General features: G+C 46.9%; 1 protein-coding gene across 3 annotated transcripts in view; it reads left to right on the top strand.

Annotated features, from left to right (window-relative positions):
- The window catches only part of Nrp2 (neuropilin 2), a 115489-nt gene that overhangs the window by 60227 nt on the left and 39864 nt on the right, over positions 1-15398 (top strand). For all 3 annotated transcript variants that reach the window (XM_027941935.3, XM_071618877.1, XM_071618876.1), the window contains exons 9-12: positions 1199-1548; positions 3265-3409; positions 7275-7391; positions 10294-10434. In XM_027941935.3, coding sequence (XP_027797736.2) covers positions 1199-1548; positions 3265-3409; positions 7275-7391; positions 10294-10434 — 753 coding nt within the window. The remainder of the gene's footprint in view (positions 1-1198; positions 1549-3264; positions 3410-7274; positions 7392-10293; positions 10435-15398) is intronic.

Raw genomic sequence — 15398 nt, 5'->3', positions numbered from 1 at the left:
TGGAAGCTGTTCACCCTGATCCTGCACAGAAAGCTGTTTTCTGATCCTTTGTGTTGGTGTTCCAGGCCAGCAAAGGCTAATTAGCAAGGATTTAGTGACAGTTCACTTTCTGGAAGATTGAAAAGAGAGAACCAGTGAATTTGGAAAAGGGAGGCAACTTGAAGGATCTTTTCTTTTTTAATCTATTCAGTTTTCATAAGTTTAATATACATTTGCTGTTGCCCTGCCCAACACCACGATTCATATATTTTGCACTCACTCATTCACTCCACAAAGGCTGTGTGTGAGGCCACACACTGGGTACTACAGTTAGAGAAGTGAGGAAAACAAATGAGGTCTCTAGCATCATGGAGCTTTAGGGTTAGTAGACAGGATAGAAAAAAATGCAAGTATGTGCCATTATAAGCAAAGATGTATATGGGGGAAAGAACGGGATGTTCTGAGAAGGAACAACTGAGAAGACTTAATTTACATGCATTCAAAGATTGGGGATGGCCTTTCTGAGAATGTGACACTCATGCATTGAGGTGAGTAAAGGGTACCTAGTGAAGACTGAGGGGAAGGGCTCTGAGGTGGTAGGAACAGCCTCAAGCAGTAGAGAGCTTCCATACACATGTGGAAGTAAAGATCTGATACTGACCCCAGGAATGTTTCCATCTAGTCAGCAAAATGATCATCTAAGAAAGAAGAAGTCAATGTTTTGCTGAGCTCCCCTGTGCTCATGGTGCTTGAGAAAGTCAGAAGGGACTAGTGGCTTGGAAAAGGATGCACAGACATGCACTCTGAGAGGCCTTGGCCAAAGCCATAATACAAACAGCTACCAGCCGTCAGATACTTAAATATGCCAGGCACTGTCCTCAGGGTTGCTACATGGTGATGAACAGAATCCTCGCAACAACCCCCAAGAAATAGGTGTGACTCTTACCTCCCCTTTCAAAATGGGGAAACTGAGGCAACAGAACAATTAAAAAATTATCCAAGGACGTCTAGTTAGTAGGTAGCAGAGTGAGCACAAATCCAGGCAATCTGGCTCCAAGTTCAGGCTTTGAATCACTGAGCTATAGGACCTCAGAATGCAGAGAAATCAGTGCTGATCCAAACAAAGTATTTGAGTGGGCTTCTTTTACAGCTCCCTACTAATAGGGGGATGGTCTTCAGTTTGTGCGGGTCAGCCATGACCTCCATTTTCTCTCCACAGATGCCCCTTGTTCCAACATGCTGGGGATGCTCTCAGGCCTCATCGCAGACTCCCAAATCTCCGCCTCCTCCACCCGCGAGTACCTCTGGAGCCCCAGCGCTGCCCGCCTGGTCAGCAGCCGCTCGGGCTGGTTCCCTCGAATCCCTCAGGCACAGCCAGGTGAGGAGTGGCTTCAGGTGGACCTGGGAGCACCCAAGACAGTGAAAGGCATCATCATCCAGGGAGCCCGTGGAGGAGACAGCATCACAGCAGTGGAAGCCAGGGCATTTGTGCGCAAGTTCAAAGTCTCCTACAGCCTAAACGGCAAGGACTGGGAATACATCCAGGACCCCAGAACCCAGCAGCCAAAGGTAGGCCATCCTGGGAGGACTCTGTAGCATTCCCCAAATAGGGAGGCTAAGTGGGATGCAAGGAGTTGGGGGTGCTGATTTCTCATCCAACAGCCATCATCAAACCTCTGCAATCCAATAACACAAATATTGAGAGATTACTTTGTGCCAGTCATAGTGCTTATTACCTTATTTAGATTCTCTTAACCCCACAGGCTCTCTACAAGGACAATCCTTCCATCGCTCCCATTTTAGAGACGATGAAACTGAGGCTTTATCTCCTAACCAGGGTCACACAGTTTACCTGTGTCCAAGCCCACGATTCAGAAACTATAAGTCTGACTCAAATCCAAACACCTAACCCTACTCACACTACCTGTTTATAAAGTTCAACACCCTTTACACCCTCTGTCAGATGAAGTTTCCTTGAAATTGGCCAGACACCTCAAGAGGATGTGGTTGCTGGAAGCCAAACTATAGAAACTAGGGATTTACTTCCAAAAATAACTGTTTTTTTTTTTTTAAACATTGCTGCACTCCTTTGTATTTTCCTAGTTTTAACTGCTTAGATCTTTCCTGCCCCTCATATTGAGACAAGGAAGAACAGAGAGAAATTTACTCCAGGCCAGAAGTTCAGGCCAGATAGCCCACCCACTGCCATCAGAGAGGCGAAGGCCGGGAGAGAACATCTTGCCTCTGTCCTTCTTCAGATTCATCTCTTGCTCTGATCCTCCCTTCTACGTTATCCTCATTTTCCTCAGAAGAGCAGGGCCCCTAAAAAAGAAAGTCATATTACATGTCTCTGGTCAGCTTCCTTTTTGAAGAAAATGTTTCCATTCTGAATGTCAAGGCCAGGCCTGGTTTGGAGGTTTTGCAATGCTGGTATCAGCTCCCAACTCACAATTTCAGAGGTTTGGAAAAACTCTGGGTTTGGTAACTGGAGACTTCAGTGGATGGAGAGGTTGAACCACAGGCTTCCCCAGGGACAGCTGACCCTGGCTTTTCTTGTAAAAGGAGGTGATCTTGGCCAGGGTCAGAGCCTGGCCTCCCTGAGATAGTGCCCCACTTTGGGTACTTTTGACCTCGATCCCCCTGCAGCAAGGGTGGTCCAGCAACAGCACTCCTGGAGGTTACTCAGCTCCTCACCATCCCAACACCTGCCCTTCCCCTAGAGGAAGGACCCCAAGGTAGCTCTGGATTGGGGTCCCACCCAACCTCAACCAGGGCTGCCCACCTCCATCACTTTTCTCCATCAGGGTGCTAGGTGAGGTCTCTCTTGATAGAATTATCTCTGCTAAACAAAGGTTTGGGCAGTGTGTGACCAGAAGACATTGGAGTAGTCGTTTTGCCTTCAGGCTCTCAGTGAACTGCTGGTCAGCAGAGGCTTCCTAAGACTAGACTTTCAGGCATTAGAGAAAAGGCTATCTTTTCTCTCTGACCAAGTTCAGCTTCAAACCCATTTGGAGCCTTATTCTTTCCCGAATCCTCAGTGTCCAGCCCAGGAAAATAGACATCACTTGACAATTGCCACTTTTATCTGCTCCCCATTTTCTGTATTTATGGGTCCCTCATTTTCTCATAAATGAGGGAAGTACTTTGGTCTGAAAATGAAGCTCCTGTAAGTCATAATGTCCCATGAACCAACCACAAACTGCCTTCGGGGTTGGTTGTGGTGGGGGAGAGGGTGAGCAGGGAGAGGTCCCACACAAGAAGATCTGATGGCTTGTCTCCCTGCAGCTGTTTGAAGGGAACATGCACTACGACACCCCTGACATCCGAAGGTTCGACCCTGTTCCAGCACAGTATGTGAGGGTGTACCCAGAGAGGTGGTCTCCAGCGGGCATTGGGATGCGGCTGGAGGTGCTAGGCTGTGACTGGACAGGTAAGGCTGCTTTCCTCTGCGGTCTCACTTACATGGTTTTGTGACCCTGGTATCTCAGAATGCCTTGGAAGGGGGTGGCGGGGGCAGCCATCCCTGGTAAAGCTCCACGAATTAGGAACCCTGCCACCCCATCCCCTGCCATGCGCTCAGACCACCTCTGGATTGGGACGGTTTCTCAAGGGATGTGTTTGCCTTTTTAAGGGATCATTTCAGTTCTCCAACCCGAGTCTCGCACAAACAAGTCATAACCACACACCTCCCACCCAAATTCAATTAGACCCTGCCTCTTCAGGCCAGAGGGCTGTGGCTGTTGATTTAGGGCAGAAAAAATACTCTCATGATAATAAAGTAATCGGTTTATGTCTGAATCTGGCCTCCAGATGTCAGTGGCTAAAAGACGGCATTTTCATTTCAGAGCCACATCTGTAAAAGGCATTTATTTGCTCAGAAGGGACCCTGTTGCAGGGCAGCCTGTGGGAACTCTTCCCAGAGTGCAGCCTGAGTGTTGCTCATTCCTGCCCTGTCAGGTGGCACAGGCCCAGGGCAGTACTTCTAACTCTTCCTCTGAGGGTGAGGCCTGCTGAGCTCACCCACCCTTCCTTATTTCCAAGGCAGGGCTCTACCCTTCTGAGTCAGACCCCACCTCCCCTGCAGGCACTGGCCCTCCTCCCTCTACAGAGCTGGCACTAGATCTCACACAGTGCTCACTCACTGTCTGCCACAATGAACTTGAAGGAGCCACCTGGGGCTCGGGACCCAACCCAGTACAGGCAGGAGCAGCCAGCAGGCTGAGCTGTCCTGCCCCTCCCTACCAGGGCCCCAGGTATCCCCATTTTCCTGTCTGTGCCCTGCCTGTCACCAGCTCTCCCAGCAGGATGGCATGAAGGATTAATAAGGGCATGTCAGAGAAATTCTTTTGGCTCCCAGGGAGAAAAGTGCTGCCTGTAGGCCCGCTACAAGGGCACCGAGGAGCCCCGTTGAGGCGTGCCCAAGTTAGCCTCTGTCACCTGGGAATTGCAGGCAACCCCAACAGATACATCCTGGTAGAAAGACACTTACTCTCCCTTTTGTAAGGACGAAGCCCAGGTTTCTGCAGCCTGCTCCACCTGCCGTCTCACAGGTGTCGAAAATCCCACCTCCAGCACAAACCGGCTTCCTTTACAGCCGCCTTAGAATCAGGAGTTAGTGCTGTGGAAGATCCAGGAGCTGCAGGCTAGTGGCTTCCAAATGTGTTTAACCATGATCCTCAATTTGAAATAAATCTCTATCACAGCCCTCCTCACATACAAGCACGCACATCCATGTGCACACAGGAGTGATAGTGTGTGGTTGAGTACTTGCACTCCAGAGGTAGAGTGCCAGTGTCAAGTCCTTCCGCTCTGCTGTCTCTGGCTGCATAGCTGTGGACAAGTGACTTAGTCACTCAACCGGCAAACAGGGATACAATAGTCTATCTACACCCCTAGAATTGTTCTGAGGATTACAAAAAATCAAGCATATAAAGTGCTTAGATTGCTACCTGGCACCAAGAAAACTTTTCATAGGTAAATGTAACTGAAGCAGAAGGTTCCCAAAGCAGTGCTATCCTTACTAGGTGAGTGCACTCTGAAATTTTATAGCTCCCCGATTTTAAAAATGCTGGTCATGACCCATTAAATTGATTCTGTGATCTACTGAGGAGTGTGACCCATGGATTGAAAAATAAATCACAGAGCTAGACCAAGCCCCCTTTTACAGACAGGGAGAGAGAGGAAGCCACTTGTCAGAGGTCACTCAGCTTCCTGGGGGGCCAGTCCTCTGTCCCTCTGAGCCTGTTCTCTCCCAGTCTGGCCCTGCTTTCTGGCCAGCTGGACAGTTGCTAATGACCTCCTCCCCTGATTGTCCTCCCAACTCCAACCTGCCCCAAATTGCACTAGTGATGGTTAGCAACAGGTTTCCCATTTCAAAGCCCTGCCTGGCCCTTGGAAGATCAGAGTTGAGGCGTGTTACCCTGTGCTCAGCCTACTTCCCTTTGAAGTCTCTGACATCTGGCTTCAATTTGGGGGAACGCTGCCGTTTGATGGGCAGTTACCTTGGAGCGCCCAGTACAAACACGGTAGGCACGAAGACCGGTGCGATTTCTTCACTTTCATTCCACACCGTGCCCTCTCGTTGCCCCGCTGGCACCCAGTGCCCCTGGGTTTCGGTTTATCTCCATCAGTCAGCTGACCCATTTTGCTGCCTAACATTTTCAGAATCCGTTCTTGGGTCATGTGGCTTTTCCTCTTTTGTAGGCTTTTCCAATTTCCATCTGTTTCAGCAACTCACTCTTGGTTCATTTCTTTCTTTCTCCCCCAAAAGGATAACAGGAAAAAAAAAATAATGGGCTGGGTTGAGCTGCTGAAGCTACATAATTTGACAGCGCTGCTTCACCTGTTAGTGTGTTTGTTTGTGTTCCAAATGTTTACTCCTGGCCTTGCCGCCCACAGCTGGCTTTACAATTGAGTTTGAGATTCTATGACACAGTGACAAATTTGAACTTACAAATTAGGACGCTTCGAGGTTATTTGCTATTTACTTTGAGCAAGAGGCAGACAAGGCAAAGGGACGTCTGAAAGGTTATGTGCGTAGTATTTAATAGCAGAAAGGTGGGAAGTCGACCGTGAAAAAAGCTATTCAGCGTATTTAGCAATTTCCTTCAGCTCCTGGCTTTATTAAATGGTATCCTGAAGGGTGCCTGACAAAGGCGCCTAATCACCTACAGTAGTGCAAAGGAGCATGTGTAGAAATGGGAGGAACAATTTATTGGCTTCTTCAGGACACCTTGCTGGAGGGCAGCTCTGAGATGAAGATACCACCCCGCGACACTTGGGCTTGAGCACCAGTTTCCAAAACTCTTTCCACCCCACCCAGGGCCTGACTCATAGCTCCATTCATTCCCCAAATGGTTGCTGAATGAATGACTGGCATGAGCAAATAAACAAGCAATTGAATGGAGGAGTGAATCACCTAGAGCCCAGGTCAAAACCAACTGCCTGCAGCCAGGTCAGGCCTCGCCCCTTATTATAGCATTTTAAATAAGATGCCAACATTTACAAGCCTGGAGATTTTACATGGGGATTTTTGACTTCTTATGGGGTGGGGGCGACTTGGGGTTTGAGGGACTTGGCCACACTGGGTCACCTCCTCCCCAGGCCTCTATCTGCTGGAGCCAATCATGGAGTCACCTTTTCCACCTGGCATGCAAGGTCCCCCTGGCCACCATCTCCACCACCACTTACTCTCTTGCCATCCCCAGTCTGCTTCTGTCACTGACAGTGGCTGTTTGGATCCCGGAAGCCCTTGAATTTGCCACACCCTGACCCAAGGGCACAGCCCAAGTTACTTTCACCAAATCAAATCTGAGTTTCTTGAAGTCCATATTCTCATCCGTCTGGTTTTGTGCAAACATGAACACAACATTGGATCACACTGCCCAAGGTGCCCAAGTGTTGGGTTTCTCTTATGGCTTTGGGGATAGTGCTCCTGATTACACTGTTCAGGTGACCCCATAGGGTGTTTTGTAGAATTAGCTTTCTGAAAAGTCTCATCTGATGGAGAGGAGGCCTTTTGTACAGGCCTTGGGGCCTTGGTGTAGAGTCAAGGGCATGGATTTGTGTCTGTGCCTCTGTCACAGCGGCTTCTGCAGCTCTAGATCATTCTCATTTGACTCAGGCCATGCTCCTGGCCTGTCAACAGCAAACGCAGGTGACTTTAGTGGTTTTTGCACATGTGGGCATCTTCACTTTCCTTCTCAAAAGCCCACACTTAGGAAAGAGTTTGGGGCCATCTTTGGGGCATTTCAGGGCAAGCTGCTTTAACGTTCTCATCCTTTGCCTTTGCACAGACTCAAAGCCAACAGTAGAGACTCTAGGACCCACCATGAAGATCGAAGAGACCACCACCCCCTATCCCATTGACGAGGAGGCCACAGAGTGTGGGGAGAACTGCAGCTTTGAGGATGGTAAGGGTCAGGGTGGGTGTCGTATTGCATCTGGGATGGACCTATCAAAGTTGGGCTGGTCTGTGACTGGGCAAGGGCTTGGGGTGTCCTGGGTCAGAGACCCAGAGAGTCTTAGGGGAGGCGTTAGGGAGGTACAACTACTAAAAGGCTTCAAACAGTGAATCTAGAAGTATTCAGATATTGTAACCAGTAGGTGAGAAACCATTGGTCATCAGCTAAGATAACATGCCTCCAAGGAAAACCTCCTAGGAGAAATCTCATGGTTGAGCCCTTAGAATTCATTAATCTGTGTCTCCATGGTATAGTCAAGTGAAAACCTGACAGTCATCTGGTGACGTCTCTGGAGTGTAGTAGTTGGGTTGATTCACCAGTTGACCATAACTTTATTGCCTTTCCCTGTGTCTTTCACCACTGCTGGATTAAGAAGGTGGTATAACAGGGATGGTTCTACGAGGTAGTGTATCACATCCTCCATGATGGAGTGCAGGCCAGAGGCAGGGGCAGAAGTGTGAAGAGGCATCTTGAACCAGTTCTTCAAAACTCAGAGACCCTTGTTTTGGGATCATCTCTTCACAAGGGAAACCTGTATGCCTTTTATTTCATTTTCTAAGCAAATCCAAGTTAGACAAAATAGTAATTGGCTGAGCCCAAAAGTAAGTCACATTTTAAATCATACTGTAAAGGTCATCAAGTACAAGGACATTCCGAATAAATCACGTGTTTCAGGACACCTGGCATTTCTGGCTAGAATCTTGAGTTTGACAGCCTTAATTCACAGTAAATTACTGATCACCATTAAATGTTCATTAAACAAAATGAGGAGAGATTGGCAAAGAGACCCGAGGAAAAAACATAAAGACATAGGTAGATGGTGAAATACACACACACAGCCATTTGATAGTATGAAGAACTGCACAGATCAGGGCAGTGGAGTGGGGGGATGGCTCCAAGAAAGGGCTACTAAGAAGAATGGGAGGAAAGCCAAAAATAAATGCTGAAGTTGTGTGACTGAAAAATGATAATTTAATACATATGCTTTAGGGAATGTGCTTTTGTATATCGTGTGGGTGGAGGACACTATTGGTCAGGGTTGGTTGAATACAGAATCCTGACATTTTAATGAACTTGTTTTTGTTTTATGAAGAGGAGAAGGAGACTTGGAGAATCTTCTAAGACATGTTTAAAACAGTTTGAGAGCCAAAAATAGGATGCATAGGGAGTTAATGTACGATATTAGATTCATAGAGTTAGCTTGATGGGGGCCCCAGGGTGGGGATTCTATCCAAATGACAATCCAAATTGAAAATTTAAGGGTTCTGCAGCAGATTTTCAGAAGTTTATTTTTAATATAATTTTACCGTTTATAGTGGTTTGTTTGATTTGAGGTTTCTTTGATGGTGCCTCCCTTCTCCTTTTTAGCAAAAGATCTTTTTGTGGAATTTGGTTCCTGAGATACAGTATGCATGTAAACATTAGAGAGGAATTATGGTATATTGAATTACTCTATATTTTTGAATGGAAAAATAGACATTCAGAAATTGTTGCGAGAAGGGGATGGTGAGGGCTAAGGGCCGAATTTTCCAAGCCACAGGTTGATGCTTCTGTAATAGATTCCATGTGTTTCTTCTTGACTCAAGCTGACTTTGGCCAAGGGTGGGCAAACATTAAATATTCTCTCTTGGGAAGGGGAGGCACCAAAACAGAATCTACTGGTAATCTGCCTCCTGCTCCTGAGGTCAGCAGCACCCTGTCCCCCTAGACACAAGCCTCCTCAGTCCCATGGGGAGCAATTTGTTTCTACCAGTTCTGTTTTTCCCTTTAGACTTCCTAACCTGCATTCTGAACCTTCCCCACGGAAATTCCTCTCTGGGAACCCTGGGAAGGGAAGTGAGAAGGCCAAAGACCCCACTTCCTCCCTGCTGCCAGCCTCAGCCAGCACTTTTCCGCTGTCTCTGCAGCCACTGCTGGCACAGCTCCACATTTGGGTTCCCATTTCCTCTCTTTTCCCACCTCCACACAACCCTCACTTAATCATGTATTCGACACTAGCTCATATTAGATTTTTGGAGTTGGCTGGAACCCCACTCTTGGATCAGTCTTCAGGCTGAGGCAGATGAACCTCCCGAGCAGACGGGTCAGGCCATTTGTGAAATCAATTCTTAGATTTCCACAAGGAAAGCATTCTCCACCTCCCCCTGGGATTCTAACCTTCGGGGACTTCACAATGTAAAATGATTTCTTCTCCTGGTCACCACGGAGCCGGGTGGCCTGCTGGTCTGGCCCCTTCATCTTGCTCCTAACTTGTTAAATTGCCCGCCTGGAGCTGCCAAACTGTCCTGGTCTTCTGAAATAAGAGATGCATCACCCAGAGGTGAAGGGTGGCAGACAAGCCCGCGTTGTTCCTGAGGCCTCTTTCTTTTTCTCTGGCCAGAACCTCCCAGGCATTCCAGCCTCTCTGGATGCTAACTGGCTGCCCCACCATCTCTGAGAACCAGGTTGGCAGGAGATGAGATGCTACATTTTGGGAGCCAGCCTTCCACTGAGGCACTGGGGAGACATTCTTCTCTGGCATTTAGGGAACAGCAATTTTCACATTTGTCTGCTCTCCGAGGTAGACAGAAGAGGCTGATTAGAGCCTAAAGCCATTTGGTGGCCTCATTTATAATTGCTTACTATGGGAACCACTGGCAGACTTGGCTTTCATGCCTGGGAAGGATGAGACCAAAGCCTGACCCAAAAGCCAGCGATCGCCAAGATGAGTTAAATGAATAAGCAAAGGGAGCCACTTCTTTCTCTGCTCGGCAGGCAGGCCTTGCCAGCCATTTAAATAGCACCACTGTGGCTGTTCTCTGGACCCATTTCATTTGCCTTCCTTTGGGTTATTTTTTTTCTCCCCCTTTAGACAAAGATTTGCAGCTCCCTTCAGGATTCAATTGCAACTTCGATTTCCCCGAGGAGCCCTGTGGTTGGATATATGACCATGCCAAGTGGCTCAGAAGCACCTGGACCAGCAGCTCCAGCCCCAGCGACCGGACATTTCCAGGTGAGCCAACTGAAGGCTGGGAGAGGAAGGACGTGAGGCCAACCTGCTGCATGTTTTCCAGCCCCAGCTCCCCCTGCAAGCTTCATCACTTCCCACCACAGAGCCATTCTCTGTTCCTTGCCCACAAACCACCAGTCTTTGCTGCAGACGTCATCGCACAGACTAGTCGCTGGCTGGTTCCAGCCCTCACTTGTGATGACAGCACAGCCTGGCATCGGGGAGAGGGAGGGAGAGACCAGGATAAAAGAAAAAGAAAGAAGGAGCATTGGGGAGGTCCTAGGAGAGGGGAGGAGTTATCCGGTGTCCTCGTTCCCACAGCCAGCATGGCTGCCACTATCACAGAGCCTCTCCTGGTATTGTTCCCAAAGTGGCTCATTGGGAAGCCACTGGCCTTGACTCTGAGGGATACTTCTGAGTGTATCACCCCTTCTGGAGCCTAGCAAGTCAAAGGACTGAAATGCTGCCACACCCATAGGTGTCCCAGATGTGACACGATGGGTGCATCAAGCAGAGCTTGGCAGTCCTTGAAATATGGTTAAGTTCACCCTTTGGTTTCAGAGAGCCAGGTGCCATCGGCCTTTCTAAACAGGGAATAGCAAGAGTTGTCTAACTTTTCCAAAATTGAATGATTTCCCAGTGGCATTCCCGTCAACATTTACAACTTTCCAAAGGCTGGGGGAAAAAAAAGAATGTGCTTGTAATGTTTGCCGCTTTCAGTGGTGTAAATGTTCTTGCTGGCCATTCAGTTCCAGCCACTGATACAGCATTGGAGGCAGAGTTTAGAGGCACAGGGTATGAGGGAGAGGTTTTCTACTGTAGAGATGCTATGGCTATAAATTACCTGAGAAGCAAGATACTGGCCAAAATGTATTAAAATAATTAGGAAGTGTGGTTTGGGGGATGTTTATTTCCTTTTGTTTTTAATATGATTTATTATAATTTTATGTGATTTCATTTATCATAATGATTACATTTAACTTCCTTGCAAAATTCCGGAAAATTTAACAAGGGACTCTCACTAACTGGTACACTTGATTCAGCACACTACTCATTATCTTTCCATTTTTCTACACCTCCAGCCTGCACTTAGACTTCTCTATAAGCATTTGAGAGGAAAGGGGTTAATTCTGGAAATTTAGTAGACTAAATGTTACTAGTATGTAATGGGATAAAGCTAGAAAATAAAAGGGGGAAGGGGCTTTCCTGCTGCCAGCTTCCTCAGAATTGCTCTGCTGCCCCTCACCCAAGGGCTGGAGGTGTCCCCTGTCCCCAGGGAAGAGCAGTAAGACAGGCACCAGGAGAGCGCTTGGGCCAGCCTCTGACACAGCCCACTCTTGGTTTCCTGGAGGGTCACAGCGTCTGCTCTGGAGAAAAACATTTTCATATTTCAAGTGTTTATCTCTTCAGCATTTGAGTGCTCAGAGAGATGAGTATCTGAAGATGGCCACGGCCTCAGGCACAGGAGAGAACACTTACCCCAGTCCCAGCCTTAATCGCCCTCCCCCCTCACTCACTGCAATAATGTTTAATTAATATAATGAGCCTCCTGCATGTTGGGAAAAAAAATACTTATTTTTATAACCCAGCCTGGATTTTTCATTTCATTTCCTCCCCTTTGAGACTGGGTCCAATTAATTGGTAGGTTTTCCCAACCCCCATCTTTTATCTGAATGTAGGGGAGGCTGGTAAGGTGTGTGCTCGTGTGCAGAACAAGCTCGTGTCTGAACAAGCACAGTTTGTGGTCCCTATGAGGGGGGGTGTCTGTGAGGGTGTGGATAAGGTAAGGCTTGGCAAAGGCACTTTGAATAAAGGGCTGCACACACGGGCTCTCTATAGAGTGGGAAAATTTACTGACTCTTATTCAATGTCCCTCTTCAGGTTTCTAATAATCCTGGCCTCTTCTCTTTCACTCTTATAAGGAGATTTTGCCCAACAATCTCTGATGCCAGTCCTGTCCAGGCGACAAAGCCACTTAGCAGGTAGCAGTTCTGGAAGGGCTTAAATCACCTCCCTGAGACTCTGGCCTGTACCATTCTTGCCCTTTACCTGCCCCTCCTTGTTCAGTGCTGGTCCCCACCTGAATGTCCTACCCACTGACCTTTGCTGCTGTTTGGGAATTCTAGTCTTTGTCTCCATTCCACTTGATTCATTCTACGATGACGTCTGGGAGGGCTTTTCAGAGCAAATTCACAAAATGGGCAGAATCTAGCCTTTGGCTGAATGGATGGAACTGAAAACATTAGGGCCATAAGGAACTGCTAGATCCAATGTTGTTCCTCCCTTAAGATACTGAGAAGGAAAACAATTATCTTGCTCTTTCACGGGAATCCCTGAAGTTTGGAAGAGTGGCACTTGTAACCCGCCTCAGGGAAACAAAATCATAATATTGTTCAAGTCCTTCCTTCTATCCTCTGATGATTCTAAAACCCTGTTTCTGCATTTCCCATTTTCCTTCTGCTTACAAAACTCAAAATCAGGCTTTCAGCAGAAGATAGAACGCCCTTTCTGTTCAGGGTGGTCCTTTCCTTTAAAAAAAAAAAAAAAAAAACAGGGCCCTGAGGGGAGCCAGCAGGAGAAAGGAAACAGCTGTGCTTGTCTGGGGGTGGGGCAAATGCTGATGGGTTCACAGTGGCTATGCCACCCATTCAACCTGAAAGCCACTGTGTCACCCGTGCTTTGCTATCCCACAAAGAGGAGACCGGTCCCATCTTGAGGAGTGTGCCATGTATTTTATCCCCTTAGAGGGTAGGTAGACAGAAGTAATTAAATTTGGGTAAGGAAGTATCTCCATCGAGGGTAGAGGGAATGGGGTTGGGAGAAAGCATGGAAAGAAGGGAGGAAATAGTCATGTTGAAATATCATACACAAGCCATTTGATTAGAAGTGTCTGTGGAAACTACTTACATTCCTTAGATGTTTTTTGATTTAGTTGTTTTCTCGTGTTTTCTCCCTCACCCCCCTTCCTTCTCCTTTTAAGTCAGCAATTAGTTCTGTTCTTTTGGCCAGTGCTGATGGTTGCTCCAGGCTGACAAGACACCCACTGGTCTCATTCCACTGTTTTTGTTTTTCAAGACAGTCTTTCAAGCCACTCAAAAATGCTTTTTTTAGCTCTTTGCTTGTGGCCAAGCTGCCTGGAGTGTGTTCATCCCAGCCCCTGGGGACTCTGTTCCAAATTCAGTGACCCCTGGTGGCAGAGGAGGAGCCTGCCCATGGTCTCTGAGAAGCCACTTACCTTTTTTCTGCAGCCACAATGACAAAGAAGCATCCCTTGTACTAGGGCTAGCGTATTTTCTACAGATATTCTCAAGGGCTTTGATTGTGAAGAGGATGATCAGACTCAGGTCTTTAAGGAGCAAGGCAAAAACTCTGAGGGCTGGCTCGGGTATTTAGAGCTGCCATGTTTAATATAGGAGCCACTAGCCACATGGCTATTTAGATTTAGATTTAAATTAATTAAAATTAATGCAGCTAATGCTTCAATTCTGCTGCTGCCCTAACTACACCCTTGGCACAGTAGCCACCCTGAATCAGTCAATGCCTGTATGGAACATGTCCACAGGGACAGGGTGTTGTGTTGGACATTGCTGATCTAGGACCCTTGGTCATTAACAGGAGAACACCCCAGAGCCCTTGCTGACGCTTTCTTTGGTTTCTTGGTGTGGTAAACCAAGAAGCAAGTGATTAAGGGGATTTATCTTCTCTATAATCCTTGCTGAAGTGTTCAGTGGACAGTGTTTTAATTTTTTTTGTATCATTCTACTTCACTGAGCAACCATAGTCAAGTAAAAAAAGTAACAGCATTAGATGGTATAGAAACTACTTTTGATCAATAAAAAAGAGCATCCTAAGTAAGTGCAATCTGATACCAATAAGAATAATGATAGTTATTGTTGTTATCATCCCTATTATTATCAGGAATGAGACAAGAAGACTAGATATAAAGCCAGATCAGCTTCATAACCCTCAGGTGGGTGGTGTTCTTACATGTGTGCTGTTTTATACATTGGTTGACCTAGTAAAGCACGGGTACAGTGTTACTTCATCTCAATAATTTCAAATCATGACAGTGATATGAAGAAAACAGGCAAATTCTATTTGGCATAGTCCACTGTTTTGACAGAGCTTTGCCTGGCTTAGGCAAGGGCTTGAGAGGGCAGCACCCCAGGTTCAAAAACAAGCTCAAATAGGCATAAATTCAGTATCTTGATATCCAGATGTTTATAAATTGTGCCTATCCCTTCAAATATAAGTGACAGACATATTAACTCCTCATGGGGGATGTTTTGATGAAGATTGGGCCGCAGAATAAACTCCGTTAGAACAGAGACCAGAGCTGTGATTCACCATGAATGTGCATAAGAGGACTGTGAGTGGGTGCTGGGGGTGGGTGTTTGCAGAGAAATCTAAGGAAGTAATTGATGAATGAACTCACTTATGCTAGACTTGAATTTTGACATTGAGCTAACATTGATTCTGAATTTAAAAGCAACTCTCTGGTTTCAAAATATCAGGTGGAACCAGTGGCAGCAAACACTGGACTGCTGTTGGGCCAAGTTGCCTTCAGAAAGAGGTTCCTGTGGTTTGGCTGGGGCACAGCCACTGCAAATATAAGGACAGAAATCTCTTGGGCTGTAGACCATAATGGATAATTAAAGTCCAAGAACAGCTTGGGCTAAAATAAAAATTTTTTTTTAAAAGTCAATATTGAAGGAATAATTTCACCTAGAAAAGGAAAGAATAGAGGCCCTTCTTTAGGGAAGGTAGGAAAACATCTCCAGCTTCTCAGGAAAGCCAAGTGGGGAAGCAAAGCTCTTACCTCTTTTTCCTGGTTGAATTCCCCAGCAGTGTTTGGATTGCTAACAAAGATGCAAAGACGACAAGAAGACTGTCCCAATAGTCGAACTTTTCCTGAAAACTGACGTACCAAAGAACAACTCAGGTAGACTCCAGCGCAGGGCAGGCCT

This window comes from Marmota flaviventris, chromosome 11, assembly GCF_047511675.1.
Source record: "Marmota flaviventris isolate mMarFla1 chromosome 11, mMarFla1.hap1, whole genome shotgun sequence".
Lineage (NCBI taxonomy): Eukaryota > Metazoa > Chordata > Mammalia > Rodentia > Sciuridae > Marmota > Marmota flaviventris.
The sequence above is the reverse complement of the archived record's forward strand: the minus strand, read 5'-3'. Positions and strand labels throughout refer to the sequence as shown.